This window comes from Suillus bovinus, assembly GCF_016758785.1.
Source record: "Suillus bovinus strain UH-Sbo-P2 chromosome Unknown EDB93scaffold_29, whole genome shotgun sequence".
NCBI classification, from domain to species: Eukaryota; Fungi; Basidiomycota; class Agaricomycetes; order Boletales; family Suillaceae; genus Suillus; species Suillus bovinus.
Genome location: NW_024542085.1, coordinates 154,322 through 168,234, shown reverse-complemented (window position 1 = coordinate 168,234; position 13,913 = coordinate 154,322). Strand labels below are relative to the sequence as shown.

The 13,913-nt window shown below is 48.3% G+C and overlaps 3 protein-coding genes across 3 annotated transcripts; 2 read left to right on the top strand and 1 right to left on the bottom strand.

The window, feature by feature from the left end:
- The first annotated feature begins 433 nt into the window (after positions 1 to 433).
- On the top strand, positions 434 to 1,350 carry EDB93DRAFT_1147164 (Mss4-like protein). Its single transcript, XM_041449517.1, has 5 exons — positions 434 to 524; positions 584 to 690; positions 743 to 853; positions 913 to 979; positions 1,030 to 1,350. Exons 1-5 carry the CDS (start codon positions 444 to 446, stop codon positions 1,156 to 1,158), a joined length of 495 nt encoding a protein of 164 aa, XP_041307536.1. The 5' UTR covers positions 434 to 443; the 3' UTR covers positions 1,159 to 1,350.
- Positions 1,351 to 1,459: 109 nt separating this feature from the next.
- On the top strand, positions 1,460 to 4,601 carry EDB93DRAFT_1147163 (P-loop containing nucleoside triphosphate hydrolase protein). Its single transcript, XM_041449516.1, has 9 exons — positions 1,460 to 2,003; positions 2,061 to 2,313; positions 2,366 to 2,836; positions 2,887 to 3,026; positions 3,080 to 3,242; positions 3,300 to 3,440; positions 3,495 to 3,650; positions 3,702 to 4,034; positions 4,090 to 4,601. Exons 1-9 carry the CDS (start codon positions 1,552 to 1,554, stop codon positions 4,492 to 4,494), a joined length of 2,514 nt encoding a protein of 837 aa, XP_041307535.1. The 5' UTR covers positions 1,460 to 1,551; the 3' UTR covers positions 4,495 to 4,601.
- Positions 4,602 to 4,876: 275 nt separating this feature from the next.
- On the bottom strand, positions 4,877 to 12,246 carry EDB93DRAFT_1337368 (polyketide synthase; the record flags this gene model as incomplete). Its single annotated transcript, XM_041455362.1, has 8 exons — positions 4,877 to 5,205; positions 5,260 to 5,702; positions 5,752 to 8,942; positions 8,995 to 10,220; positions 10,284 to 10,468; positions 10,517 to 10,844; positions 10,901 to 11,461; positions 11,602 to 12,246. The coding sequence occupies 8 exons, from the start codon at positions 12,244 to 12,246 to the stop codon at positions 5,149 to 5,151; spliced, it is 6,636 nt and encodes a 2,211-aa protein (XP_041307534.1). The 3' UTR covers positions 4,877 to 5,148.
- Positions 12,247 to 13,913: the final 1,667 nt, after the last annotated feature.

The following is a 13,913-nucleotide window of genomic DNA, read 5'->3' as shown; positions in this document are numbered from 1 at the left end:
ATGCAATCAGTGATCGAAGTAGATGAATAAGATGAGGTAGTCTCAGACGTAAGTATAATGATATCATGTCCTGCTTGTTGGGCAGGTCGTAAACAAGAAGCCTTTTAAGATCATGGACGAAATGCATAGGCACCATGAAGGACAAAAACATGAAAGACTCACGATATGTAAGAATAAGGATTGGTTAAAGACAGATGATTTTAGATGTCCCAGAAAATTCAGCATGGCACGGCCTCCAAATGGCACCGCGACACCTTTAATAGCGGGTTCGTTCTCGAAGGTAAACAAAGACTCGTAGAGTCCTTGATAATGGAAATTCTGCAAAACGACCAGCGTGGCTAGCCTCTACGAAGGTTAATGATGCCTATATATAGTATTTCGAGCGGAGCTCAAACAGCTGTTTTCCCACTCAGGGGCTAATCTGATGCTCCCGAGCTGACGCCATGCCAGTTACACTTAAAGGAAGTTGTCATTGTGGTACTGTGCGATTTACAGTGGAAAGCAGTACTCCTGTCCCATATCAGGTGTGCATGTCACCACAACTTAAACCACTAGCATCTTTCTTGACTATGAATGTTGAAAGCTATGTGTATGTTCCATTTGCCGCAAAGTAGGTGGTGTTGGTGGCTCGATCAACCTTGGCGCACATTCAAAAACCTTGATTATCACACAAGGTAAAGAATACATCAGGTACGTAGTTCAACGAAACTTCCCGTATGTCCTTGTTGAGTATGAAAATCAGAGTGTATAACGCTGTGATGGATAGAGATACTCAAAAAGAGCATAACACCACTTCTGAGCGCAATTTTTGCATGAAGTGCTCTTCTATGCTATGGCTTTATGACAAAACCTGGTGAGCACTTGAGCGATATTCCTGTGTTGAATTTTGTGTCGTGATATATTGACATGAAGGTCTGAACTTTTGCATCCATTTGCATCGGTCATTGACTCCCCAGAACTTGAGGCGCCTGATGAGATTGTAAGTGTTTTAGCCACTCAAGTGCAGTTTCTGATATGCGGGTTTCAAAGGTTGTTCTGAAAACGAATTCAAAGCCTGAGTATGTGCGCCTTCCAGAGGGAAGGAAGAAGGTGTTTGAAGATTATCCCAGCGATTCCATTGAGAGCTGGCACAAGAAGCACAACAAGTACGTGGAGTGAAATATTGACTTTGACTTTGCCAGAAGCACGAAAGAGTGGAACTGTATGTATGCTCAACGCTGGAAAGGAGACTACCGACGAATTGGACAGACGATTGTACTTGAGTAGCACATGTGATCCATGAATTGCGAAAACCAGCTAGTAATTAGGCAGGCCGATAGAGTCGTGCCAATTCATGGATATGAATATAAAGGCCATCTCCGCTCACGGAAGCGATGAGCACTTTGTCAAGTCACGTGGTACAACGCGTCCCACCTAGCATGTGACTATGATAGTACGCGTTTCCATTCCCAGGGTTGAACAACTTACGTCTGCGGCTTGCCGCATCGATCTGCAGATAAATACTTCGCATCTTTATTGACGACGACGACGACCGCAAGATACATACCAACGATGGCATCCACACCGGCACCCAGCAAGCTCACACGATCAATACCCTTCACACCCAAACGTCCGCTTTCCTTTGCATCCAGCAGTGAACTTCCCTCTGCAATAAAGACTAGTAGCGTTCTTGGTTCGACAGCAAAGAAATTTAAGGCAGCTTTATCTTCTGAGTCCCGACTGCGGACTACTGCTGCGACCAAGTCGTCCCTTGCAGCTGTGCCTGCAACTCCAGCAAAGAAGTCCTTCGAAGGAGCTCGCCCTCGCACACCTGGAACTCCAAGGAGTCAGACTCCTACCTCCCACATAACCACGAGTGAGATGGATGTTAGTCGGATTGATCCAGAAGATGCACTAGTCGATTTTCAGACTGTCGAGCCCGGTGATGTTTCAGGAGACATCGACGAGGCCGCGATCCCTGGACCTAACTACGGAAAGGAAGATAAGGTTCTTGTATCTATAAGGTTATTTTGCTCCTTTGGCTTATTTTCGACACATCCTGAAATCATACCAATACACAGAATTCGCCCTACTACCTCTGCGCATGCCGCATGGGATCATAGCGCACAACGCACCATAAAACTTTTACCTCAATACGCCAAGTCGACTGCCACCACACCACCAGAGTTTAATTTTGATGAAGTTATTACTGGCTCTGAGAATAGGCCAGTCTACAATGCTGTCGCTCGCGGCCATGTCTGCGCTGCCATGGACGGCTACAATTCTATTATTTTCGCCTATGGTCAAACAGCCAGCGGGAAAACATTTACTCTTGTGAGACCGCGCCTTTGCATCCACTATTGAATTTGCTCATGGTTTCACTTAGTCTGGGACCGAAGATCAACCAGGCATAATACCACGTGCAATGAAGGATGTGTTTGCTTACATCCGCCGCACACCCACTCGCGAATATCTTCTTCGGTGCTCTTACCTCGAAATTTACAATGAAACGATATATGACCTGCTCGCACCACCTTCAATGTCTGCTGCTCAGCCAGTTCAAATTCAGGGTTCGGGTATTCTCGTGCCACTTCGAGAGGAAGTGGTGACAAGTTTGAAGAGCGTCAAAGAAGTCCTTGAGCGAGGAGAAAGGAATAGAAGGACGGCTAGCACAGACTGGAATGAGCGGAGTAGTCGAAGCCACAGCGTGTTCCGACTTGTAGTGGAGAGCAGGGAACGGGGAGAGAAAAGGAGCGAGACACCAAGCGGCCGTCAAACTCCCGGTACGCGCCCACCGACACCTGGCGGTCCTCGACTACAGACCATCGGAGGAAGGAGCGTGCAAACCTCGGTGCTGGTGGGCTTCATTTCTCTGTCTCAGTGGGTTTTTTGAATATCATCATCCAGAGCCTGATTGATCTTGCTGGTTCCGAAAAAGCCACTTCGGATAAAGAGAGAACCAGAGAGGGCAAGTACATCAACACCAGCTTGCTGACACTTGGAAGCGTCATTGGTACTCTAGCAGAGAATGCTGCAAAGAATAAAAAGTCAGAGACATCATCCTCTGCCATACTTGGAATAATCAAACTGTCTTTCTCAGTGACCACGTACCCTATCGTAACTCCAAACTAACACGGCTGCTTCAGCCTTCACTATCAGGAGATGCTCGAATCTCGGTCATATGTACTATCAATCCCGATGCAAATGCCGTGGCAGAAAGCACGAGTACGCTTTTGTTCGCTCAGAGGATTAAACGAGTGCAGGTTCGTTGTATTGTTACTGTATATTGCTCCTAGGATGCTGATTCCTCGGGCTCCTAGCTTAACGCGAAGAAGAAAGTGATTGTCGATACTGATGCCTTGATAGAAAGATACAGGAAAGAGATTGAGGAGCTCAAGAATAAGCTTTCAGAACGAGAAGCAGATGCGCCTGCTCGAACTCGCAGGCTCTCAGCACGCGAGGTAATGTCTCTCGCTACATAAATATAATTCTTAACTGACTGATTTTTGACACAGCAAATTGATGAATCAAAAGCGATGAAGGACCTCAACGCTCGAATCCAGCAGCTTACGAAACTCATTCTGACCTCTCAAACGGTTGATGAAAGCAAAGGAGATGAATCACGTCCTGCCAGCCCATCCAAAGTTGATTTTGATATGTCACCATACCAGGTTTGTACGCTCGGTACAGTTATACCATTCTATCTCACCGATTCATGACAGCTTCAACAAGAGCTTCTTGCGGCTCGCCTTCAACTCGAGTCACAATCGACTCAAATTCTTTCCCTAGAAACTGCTCTCCTTTCTCGCCCAGAACTTCCACCGGACGCTTCAGAAACCGAGAAAGATAAGCTCATTGCTGAGCAAGCGAAGACGATCCGTGAACTTGAAATTGTAGTACGTGGGTATGAGGACAACCTAGGGGAGCCTCTAAGAGCGGTCAGAGAGGACGTTGAGAAGGAGTGGGTCGGTAAACTTGAAGAGGAAGTAAAGAAGCGAGAAGAAAAGGAGGCTTGGGCGGCCGAACTTGTCAGGCAGCTGGATAAAGAAAAGAAGGTGAGCTCATGCGTGTTAGTATACTTTCTTTTATGGTGCTAAGATCTGGATACAGCTAAGGGTAAAGCTTGAGGAGGAACGTCGTGCTCTTACATCTTTCGTCAGCAAATTCGATTCGCTGGGCCTTGGTTATAGCAACGCATTGCCTTCCAAACTCAAGCCTGCAAAACCGACGCCGGGAGGTGCATCAGCATCATTCGCTGAACGTCAACAGAGCCGAGCTGCAAACGTGACGCCTGCAATTATGGAAGATGCAGAATGCTCCCCCGTCCGTGTTGATTTTAGCAGTCTGAGGGCACAGCCAAGTCTTCTGGATCAAATGCCCGAGGATGAGTGGTGTATCATGGACGATGTAAGTTTCGAGATGGAGTCTGTGAGGCATAAGTCCGGAGGCACGAGGTCGGAGAATCTACTGGCAGACAAAAACGTTTTGTCGAGCAAGGAGAACATACCATTGTAACTTTTTTGAGGTCTGTTGGCGGTAACTTTGTAATATCCATCATCTCCGTATCACTTGTGTACACATCTCATCATGTTTTATGCATTTTCACTTTCATTTCTGTATCATTGGCAATTCATGGATAACTGAGTTGTTCTCGCCCCGTTCAAGAGATCGTTCATGTTCTCCCTCCTGTATCTGACGCTGAAGTTTCTTATGGACTTGAGAACCCTCTGCACAATATTCAATCTATGGAGGATATGTGATATTAGACGAGCCCGTTAAGCTTCTCATTGGATCTTTTCCAGGAAGTCTCATTTAAATCACGTCCACGCAGAAGAGCGAATTTTCAGATAAAAGATTATCCAACAAAGCTATCAACTCCATTGCCTCTGAACCTGCGGTTAAAATTGAATTGCATTGATTAGACGGAAGACCGAAATTGCAGTCGCGTGACGGTCAACTGGCCATATAGATACAGAGATGCAGGGGCATGAGCAATGATAATAGAATTTATGAGATGCAAGCAGGAGGCGGGAAAAGAAAAGAAATCTATCTATGCACAAACAAAATAATGCAACGTGGTATGGAGCAAGCAGGGCGAGTGAAATCAAAAAAAATCTAACATGGTATGAAGCAAGCAAAGCAAATGGAATCAAAAGCGCAGGATGTCCTCTATAGCCTTTCCACAAACTGACACGCATCCTTGAGCTGCTGAGATGTTTGTTCGATCTACATAATTGAGTGTAAATTGATTGTGCTTTTCATGACGTATCAAGCGCTTACGTTCTCGGGAGTGAAAGGTGCGAAATGGTCGCCAGGAATTGACCAAGTCTTTACAGGAGACCGTGCGAGGGCTTCCCATTCGCCAACGACGGCATTGTCGCTTCCACGATGTTGCAACCAGTCAGGAACGTTCAAACCCGGAGGAGCATACCCCTCAGACGAGCGAAGCAGGACTATCGGAATTTCAAGCTTTCCTTCGAGAGATGGTTTGTAGAAGGAAAGGAGTCGTGTGCTTTCTTTGAATTGTTCCGCGATAAGACTGACGGTTCCTGGATCAATGCCTTGAGAGTGCGAATTCGTGACGTGGTCTATGACAGATGATGAAAGGGGTACATGTTTGCCAGGACAAGGAGCGTCGATGAGAACGATGCCACGGACACGAATGCCATTCTGAAGGAGCCTCTTAGCGGCCTCGAATGCCACTACGCCACCAAATGACCATCCTGTATTGCGCCGTTAATAAAGTTCTGCTGAACAATGATGACTGCTTACCGCCAATAATGATCTGCTCTGTTTTCGCAGCCAGAACGACGTTGGCATAAGACTGTGCTATCTGCTCAACGCTCTCCCATTTCCCACCGGTAATCAGACATGGATTGGAGAGGGCAAAGACGTCCCGATGTAACGGCGCCAGACGACTATAATGATTTATCAAGCCGCTGCCATCGTGAATCAGAAGTAGCGGGGCAGCGTTTTCGTCCTTGCTGGATTGAATTCGTGACATGCGAGTATCAAACGATGCGGGTTGTAATGTTCTCGTCGACGATCTTCCCGAGGCTTTCTTGGGGGAGGAGGATTTATCAAGAAAAGCGTTCAAGGAAGCGATGCTGGAATGGGACTCGAATGCATCGTGCGGGAGGTCGATATTGAGGTCGGTTTTGAGTGCATGCAGTGCCTCTAATGAACTGAGGGAGTCAAGGCCGAGGGATTTGAAGTCGGAGTCCTCTTCTACATCGGAAACTGGAAGACCGAGCACCTCTGCGATGATACCTCTCATGCGCATGCATCTGTCACCATCAGACACCGTTTCTGTCGACTCCACGGATCTAGCTGGCGGAGAATGTGATCTTTCCGATGACTTCTGGGGAGTTCTTTCTATGGACTTCTCAGGGGAGGATTTATCAAAAAAAGCGTTCAAGGATGTGATTGTGGAATGAGATTCGAATGCATCGTGAGGAAGGTCGACATTGAGTTCAGTTTTGAGCGCGTGTAGAGCCTCTAATGAGCTGAGGGAGTCGAGGCCGAGCGATTTGAAGTCGGAGTCATCTTCTATATCAGAAGTCGGAAGGCCGAGTACACCTGCGATAACATCTCTGATGCGGGTGCGTCTGTCATCACCGGACACTGTTACCGTCGACGCAACGGATCTAGCTGGCGACGACTGGGGTTTTTCCAACGACCTCTTGGGAGAAGGTGATTTATCGATAAAAGCGGTCAAGGATGCGATTGTGGAATATGAATCGAATGCGTCGTGAGGAAGGTCAACCTTAAGATCGGTTTTGAGCGCGTGCAGAGCTTCTAATGAACTGAGAGAGTCAAGGCCGAGCGATTTGAAGTCAGAATGATCTTGTATGTCGCCAGCCGGAAGGCCAAGCACTTGCGCCATGACATCTTTGATGCGGATGGATACGTCATCTTCAGACACTAAGGTTTCCGGCGAAGATGGTCTGCTGGAATTACCAGAGTTGCTTGTCTGCACATCCCCTTGCGTGCTGGTTGAATCAGTTCGGTTTCGTGTCTGCGCAGGGCCAGAGTCTGCTGCACTTTTCAACGCTAGAGCAAGACCGCCCATACGCACACGCTTGAATTGAATGCCTTTCATGAGCGCAACAACACGGCGAGGTTCTTGGTCTTGGACAGCATAAGCCTCAGCGAGTACGATGTTCTCAAACGACGTCCACTGCCCGCGACAATGAAGAGTGTATGTTTGTGCGTGGTCGATGAACTCGGAGAGCATCTGGAATGACCCGACCTCGCTGCAGATATAAGCATCGCCGATGTCGCCTTGCGTATTTGCCAAGAATCCAACGGAATGGAGGAGGGTGTCGGCGAAGACGGGATGAGCGGCGAAGGAGTGTCGTGGGGCATCTGGAAGCTTGACTTGTGCTATACCATCCATTCCATTCGCGCTGGCAGTCAAGGACTGGATCGTGTGATACTTTGAGGAGTATTCAACGACACGAGGGAAGACGACTTCATATAGGGTTCGAGTGTTGAAGACTTCTGCTTGACCCTCCTTCCGTGAACCAATCTCCGAGACACTAAGTTTGGGCATGAGGCTGAATTCATTGTCGAGACTGGCAGCGACATCCTTGGTGGATTGGAAACGTATTTCTCCGCGGACGTGAACAGATTCATCCGAAGAAGATTGCAGCCTGGATGTCACATTGAAGGAACCGGTACCATCTTGCTGAATGGTGACATGCGTACGGACAACGCGCTTGACCTGGGGATGGTAAACAAGTGGTTTCGCAAAAGTGACCCCTCGGAGGACAGGGAAACTCTTCCCGAAGTCGAGGTTCAAATGGCGCCGTGAAAGATCTGCACCCGAAATGACTTGTTCAAGGTAGATTGATGCTGGGCATAGGTAGTGCCCTGCAACCTTGTGTCCTTCAATGAACGGACCTAGAACTTCGATGGGAGTGTCGAAACTGGCGGAGTTGCCGTTCTCGCGCGATGGGCGCTGTACCCACCACCCAAGCATGGTGTATTCAGATATCATATCAGCTTTCGGGATGATTTGTTGTGGTGCTGTGCTTCGTACTGGTGCTGGTGCCGCGCTTCGTGTAGGTGCTGGTGCTGGTGCTATGGTTTTTGTCGGCGCTGCGCTTCGTGCTGGTGCCACGGTTTGAGGTGACGAAAGAGGTTCAAAAAAAGGCTCCTTGTACGGCACCCAAATCTTGTTCCTCTCGAGCGGGTATGGTGGCAGATCAGCGCATGTAGCTGGAGACAACTCCGCAAAGACATTACGCCAGTTCAAAGGAGCACTGGTTCTGTAGAGCTGGGACAGGCTGGACGTAAGAGTGGCGTCGTCGTTTTTGCTCAACGAAGGCAATAGCACCGCATCGCTGGGAGCAGATGCGCAAGCCCGTACCATCAACAAGCATGACGCTTGGGGTCCCATCTCGATCCAGGCATCTACCTGTGAGAGCGAGGGATCCTTGTACAGGACATCAACAGTTGGGGAAAAAAGAACAGGCTGGCGGAAATGCGAAGCGAAATAGGTTGCGTCGAAGGTCGAAGTGTCTCCTGCGGGAACGACTCGGGCGAGAACGGTAGAACAAACGGACACCTTTGGTGAGGACAAGGGTACAGTGCGTGCGAGTTGAGTAAGCTCATCCAGAACTGGGTCCATTGCTTTGCTGTGATATCCATACGGAACGTCCAGGAGACGGGCCTTGCCACCGGTAGTCGCCAACTCCTTTGTCAGAGCTTGCAGCTGAGATAGCGGGCCGGAAACGACACAGGCACGATCGCTGTTTACGCAAGCGACGGAGAGATCCGAGTATGACCCGGATTTCAGGACGGTATTGATTTGTTGCTCTCCGAGCCTGATAGCCAACATGCCTGTTGCACCCGGCACGCAGCCACGCCATGTGAGACGAGCGCGGGATGCAACCAAAAACAAGGCTGCCTCGAGCGAGATCACCTCTGCAATGACCAGAGCAGCGTATTCTCCAAGACTAGTAAGATAACGTTAGGTATCGGCCATTTACGTATTGGAATAATTCTCACCTGTGCCCAACGACTGCAGAAGGCGTCAAACCCCAATGTATCCATAATTTCGCCAACGCGACTTCCAACGCCATCGTAGAAGTTTGAGACGCTTCGAACTCTTCCATTTCATCTGACCCACTATCCGTGTTCCCTCCAATGATACTTGGAAGGATGTCTGCAAATCCTTTGGACACAAGGTATCGGTGGCATCTGTCAATGCAGCGTCGGAAGACCGGAGAGCTTGTATAGAGGAGCTTCCCCATTCCACGGTAATAGCTGCCTTGTCCAGAGAAGACAAAGACGATTTGACCGAAAGTTCCCTCAACATGAGTCACTTCAGCGCTTGCAAGAGCCTGAACGAGTTGTCCCTTGTTCCCTACGTCGACCGAAATCCTAAAAGGGTGCAGCTGTCTTCTTGCGGTGGCAGTGTATGCGATGTCGCTCATCGGAATCCAGCGATTTCTGGCGTCGTGAAGCCATTCAAAGTAGTGAGAGCGGAGAGTTTCGAGAACCTCGCGAGTTTTGGCAGAGATACCAAAGACGTAAGATGTGCCACTAGCTGGAGCTTTAGTTTGTTTTGGATGATCCTCCACTATGAGAGCTCCATTTGAACCTGATGCTCCAAAGTTGTTGAGCAGCGCCATGCGGGGCGACGATCCGCGCACCCATGGCGTGGGAACCGTGTCGATGACGGTATTATCCTGAGATAGGGGTGTGATACGCGGGTTCAATACCTTGAGGGAGACTTGAGCAGGAATTGTTTCGTGTTGGAACATGAGCAAAATTTTGGCGAGTCCAGCAGCACCAGAAGCAGCCTCCAAGTGACCGATGTTAGCTTTGATCGAAGTGACATGAAGGGGGTTTGCGCTATCGCGCGCACGGCAAAGAACGGCGCGGATGCTCTGGAGCTCGGCAAAATCGCCAGCCTGGGTGCCAGTACCGTGCGCTTCTACGACGCTGATACGCGATGCATCGATACCGGAGTTCTTCAGGAGCCTGTTCATCAGATTGACCTGGGAAGGTACGTGCGGATGGGTGATTGAGTGCGCCTCCCCACTCTGATTGAGATCAATGGCGCGGATGACACCGAGGATGTCGTCGTTCTCTGCAACTGCATCTGAAAGACGTTTGAGGACAAAGAGAGAACATCCTTCTGATCGAGAGTAGCCGTCGGCTGATGCGTCAAAAGATTTGCACTGGCCGGTCGGGCTGAGGAAATGCCCGTGATCCAGGCCAATGAACATCTGCCAGGGGGGTATTCATTAGCGTCAAGGATCGATATCGAGAACACGAAATGTCTGGCTTACATCCGGACTCGACATGACGTTGACTCCACCTGCAATTGCAGCATTGCAGTCCCCATTCGTGAGTGAACGACAGGCTTGGTGGATACAGACAATTGACGATGAACAAGCAGTATCAATAGTCATGGAAGGGCCTCCAAGCTGCATTGCGTATGATATGCGACCACTAAGGAAAGCCTTCAGGGTTCCTGAATATTTGTCAGAATAAGTAATGCATCGAGAAGAAGGCTGCACACCTGTGCTGTAATGCACGTCGATATTCTCCCGTAAATTATCTGCGTAATCATGGGTAGCGGTGCCGATAAAACAACCAAAACTGTCGCGCTGGAAAGACGGAGTAGCATCTGGAACATAACCAGCACTTTCAAGGGCATCATGAGCAGTGTGCAGAAGAAGCCTTTGCTGCGGATCCATGCTCCTGGCTTCTCTGGGCGATACCTTGAAATGTTTATAGTCGAACTCATCAGGACAATCTATAAAATTTGCAGTATGAGCCTTCATCCCCCGGCCACTTTTAGCATTGGCGGATGTATAGCGCTCTACTTCAAAACGGTCTCCTGGAATCTATAACAAGAAAAGTTCAATATGGAATATACCACGGAACACAAAAAAAAGCAGACCTCAGAAATGGTATTGATTCCTCGTTCAAGAAGTTCCCAAAGCTCATTCGAAGTTCTTGCACCACCAGGCAAGCGAAGTGCCATTCCGACGATTGCTACCGGCTCTTGTTTGAAATTGTTCCCGGCCGGACCGTCAGGGCTGCTGGAATTGGAAACAGCCACATCGGTACAAGTGACTTTCTTGGTTGAGAGTGATTTCTCCAGCATTCGGAGAAGACCAGAGCTAGGGCCGAAGTTTAATACTTGTGGGGGAGCATCGGTCGGGACCGCACTTCCAAGCCCCTGTACCACGGACAGCCAGTCTACGGGAGACACGATTATCATGTCGAGGACTGCGTCAACAAGAGAGCCTTCGGAGCTCGGCAACAAAGGCTTGCCGGAGACGGTCGAAAACACGGGATATTTAAGGTTGGAGAACTCAGGGAAGCGAATCGAATGTTTCTTGACGTCAGCTATGACTTGGGCGTGGATATTGTGGAGGACTTGTGCATGGTATAAAGCATCTACGGTTGTTGGATGGATGGTGCAAGATTTGGAAATAGAAATTGAGGACGAGAAACGCTGTAGGATATCAGGGCGACCCGACACGGTGACGTGGTGTGTATCTAAAATAGCCGTCAGGTGAAGGGAAGAAATGCAATCGTTCTGATAGTCCTTGTTTAGCTTTTCTTGAAGGTCACCGATATGAAAAATCCTCTCACCTGGGTTTCGAAATCGGAAATGGAGCCCAAGACATCGGCTTTACTCAAGCCGATACAAACGACGGTCCAAGGGAGTCCTGCATCAGGAAAGCCTGAAACAGATTGAAGCTCTTTGTTTCTATACTGCATAGATCGTACGCCGATCCAAAATGCAAGGCGAAATGCCTCTACTGCATGCGCCATGAACGTAAGCACACTGTTGGAAGCTCCTACGACGCATGCGGTGATTATTCCAGATGAGAAGCCGGTCACTCCAAGACTGTGATCGGCATTATCTGCAAAGGTACTGCGGCCATTTTGTTCCGCTGGTGAGCCCGAGAAGTGTGCGAGATATCTCAGAGCTTGGAAGAGGAAGAGTGAGATGCTGGAAATGACGGGGTTGTTCTGGTAAAGACTCGATGATGATAGAAGCGAGGTGGCTTCCTGGAAATCGGCGATTGAAATACGGGTTTCGTTGAGCTCATCTAGTGTCAGCTTCAAGACCTCTGCATGAAAAGCCTCGTGGCATGAAGCCAACAGCAATTGGCCGGATGGTGAACGAATGTCACGGAGGGCCTGCTGAATAGCCAATGCTATGGCGGCGGATGAAGATCCTTGACCAGGGAACAGAGGTACGATCACGGATGGGGAAGTAATGTTCTCCATCCTATACAGGGGTTGGAGTGATATGGTGTACCTTTGACAAAACGAGTCAATAAAATAAGAAGATGGGTTAAAAGAGGGCGATTACCTTTGGAAAGAGGAACAAGGGTGATCTTGTTGGGATGGATGAAATGGACGTCTCCCTATTAAATACTAGTAGAGTACAGCTACGGGCAAGGTACGAATGCCGTAGAGTCGCAGGGTCTAAAGTTTAAAATAGAATTTGTGGGTCAAATGGTGTAAAGTTTGAGTGAGAAAAGCAGGTCGGAGCCAGTGGATTGAGAATAAACAGCTGCTATATTCACATTGCACGAAGAGGACGGGTACGAACCTGTGATGACCTCCGCGGTCTCTCCCATTCTTGACAGAATGTCCTATTCCAAAGATGCGTTACATAATTAGTAACTCAACTCTGGAACGCCGTACTACTTGGAATCTAGCAGGTATGACGATTGTTTATCACCAGCTGCACTGGAGCAATCGTGGGGCTTTGATGAACAAGCAGTTAAGGAGGTATACCGCGCCCCGAGAGTAGGTTGTGACATTTAGAAACAAGCGTGACGAGGGACCCGTTAGTAGGATTGAGGACAACTAGTGACCGAGGGAAATTTCCGGTGACTAAGAGTACGATTATAGATGCAACTTAATAAGAAAATTGATAGGATGTGATAAGGATCGACGCGGACAGTTTCTGTCATGGGTCGTTTCGATACCTTCTATTTGGTTCCTGAAGAAGTTGTCGCTTGCCAACTCGACCATCTTCAATTTGATCGATATTGTGAAGAAACACGGTAAAATCATAAGAGAGGCTCGAGAGGGACTTGGGGCAGTTGGAAAGTAAACTCGTAGCCAAAGTTTGAAGCCTGAGATTAGATGGGATGACAGCGTGGGTCAGCTGATTAGAAAGGCTAGAGAAAAACACCTTGTTAATGCGTGAGTATGCTATAGTTACTATCTGGGCTGTGAGGTATATATTTTAATCTCAAATAAACTCTTTGACGTATAAATTACAACTTAAACATACGGGTTTATGACAGGGTGGGTCAAGAGAGATACGCTGCGAACGTGTTCATGTTTTTTTAAATTTTGCACCATATCCGCACCCGTAGTCGTGGGAAATATATTCCAAAGTAAATCTGAGCCTATCCGCAGGGACAGCTATGGTACTCAGTTTCACTTTGGTACATTGTAACCTCCTCATGACATAATCATTCGAATATTCGATGTGAAAACGTATGACGATTGTTGCGATGTTCTACTTTCTAAACTATTCACCGGTTATCTGATGTGGGGTTCTCTACTTTCAGATGATACTACAATTACAATGGTTTCCCCAGTTGGTGAATACATGTGACATCGATATCATGATAGTCAATTTCTAAAGAACGTTGACACTGACCGGGTGTAACCGAAGCTTTACAAGTACGACAGGGTTAACCAGCTGCAACCTCCATGTCGACTTGAAAGGAGTTCAAAGGACTGGCTACATATGGCTAGTGCCAGTGTGACACCTGCTGTCTCTAATTGTCTTTCCTGAAGGGGGGTGTTGGGCGCTCTACACCAAAAAATGTAGTGGACGACTATCCTGCGCACGTATTTTAGTTGAATCCGCAGATATACATAGTATCCGCTCCTCGGACTGCCGGGTACATATGTGTGGTCACGGTGTT

What these genes read in the sequence shown, in the direction of transcription:
- EDB93DRAFT_1147164 (XM_041449517.1), top strand. Translation starts at nt 444, where the DNA reads ATGCCAGTTACACTTAAAGGAAGTTGTCATTGTGGTACTGTGCGATTT. An exon ending in GTACTCCTGTCCCATATCAG is followed by an intron (nt 525 to 583) that starts GTGTGCATGTCA and finishes GAATGTTGAAAG; the next exon opens with CTATGTGTATGTTCCATTTG. An exon ending in TGGCTTTATGACAAAACCTG is followed by an intron (nt 854 to 912) that starts GTGAGCACTTGA and finishes ATTGACATGAAG; the next exon opens with GTCTGAACTTTTGCATCCAT.
- EDB93DRAFT_1147163 (XM_041449516.1), top strand. Translation starts at nt 1,552, where the DNA reads ATGGCATCCACACCGGCACCCAGCAAGCTCACACGATCAATACCCTTC. An exon ending in AAGGTTCTTGTATCTATAAG is followed by an intron (nt 2,004 to 2,060) that starts GTTATTTTGCTC and finishes ACCAATACACAG; the next exon opens with AATTCGCCCTACTACCTCTG. An exon ending in GCGTGCAAACCTCGGTGCTG is followed by an intron (nt 2,837 to 2,886) that starts GTGGGCTTCATT and finishes ATCATCATCCAG; the next exon opens with AGCCTGATTGATCTTGCTGG.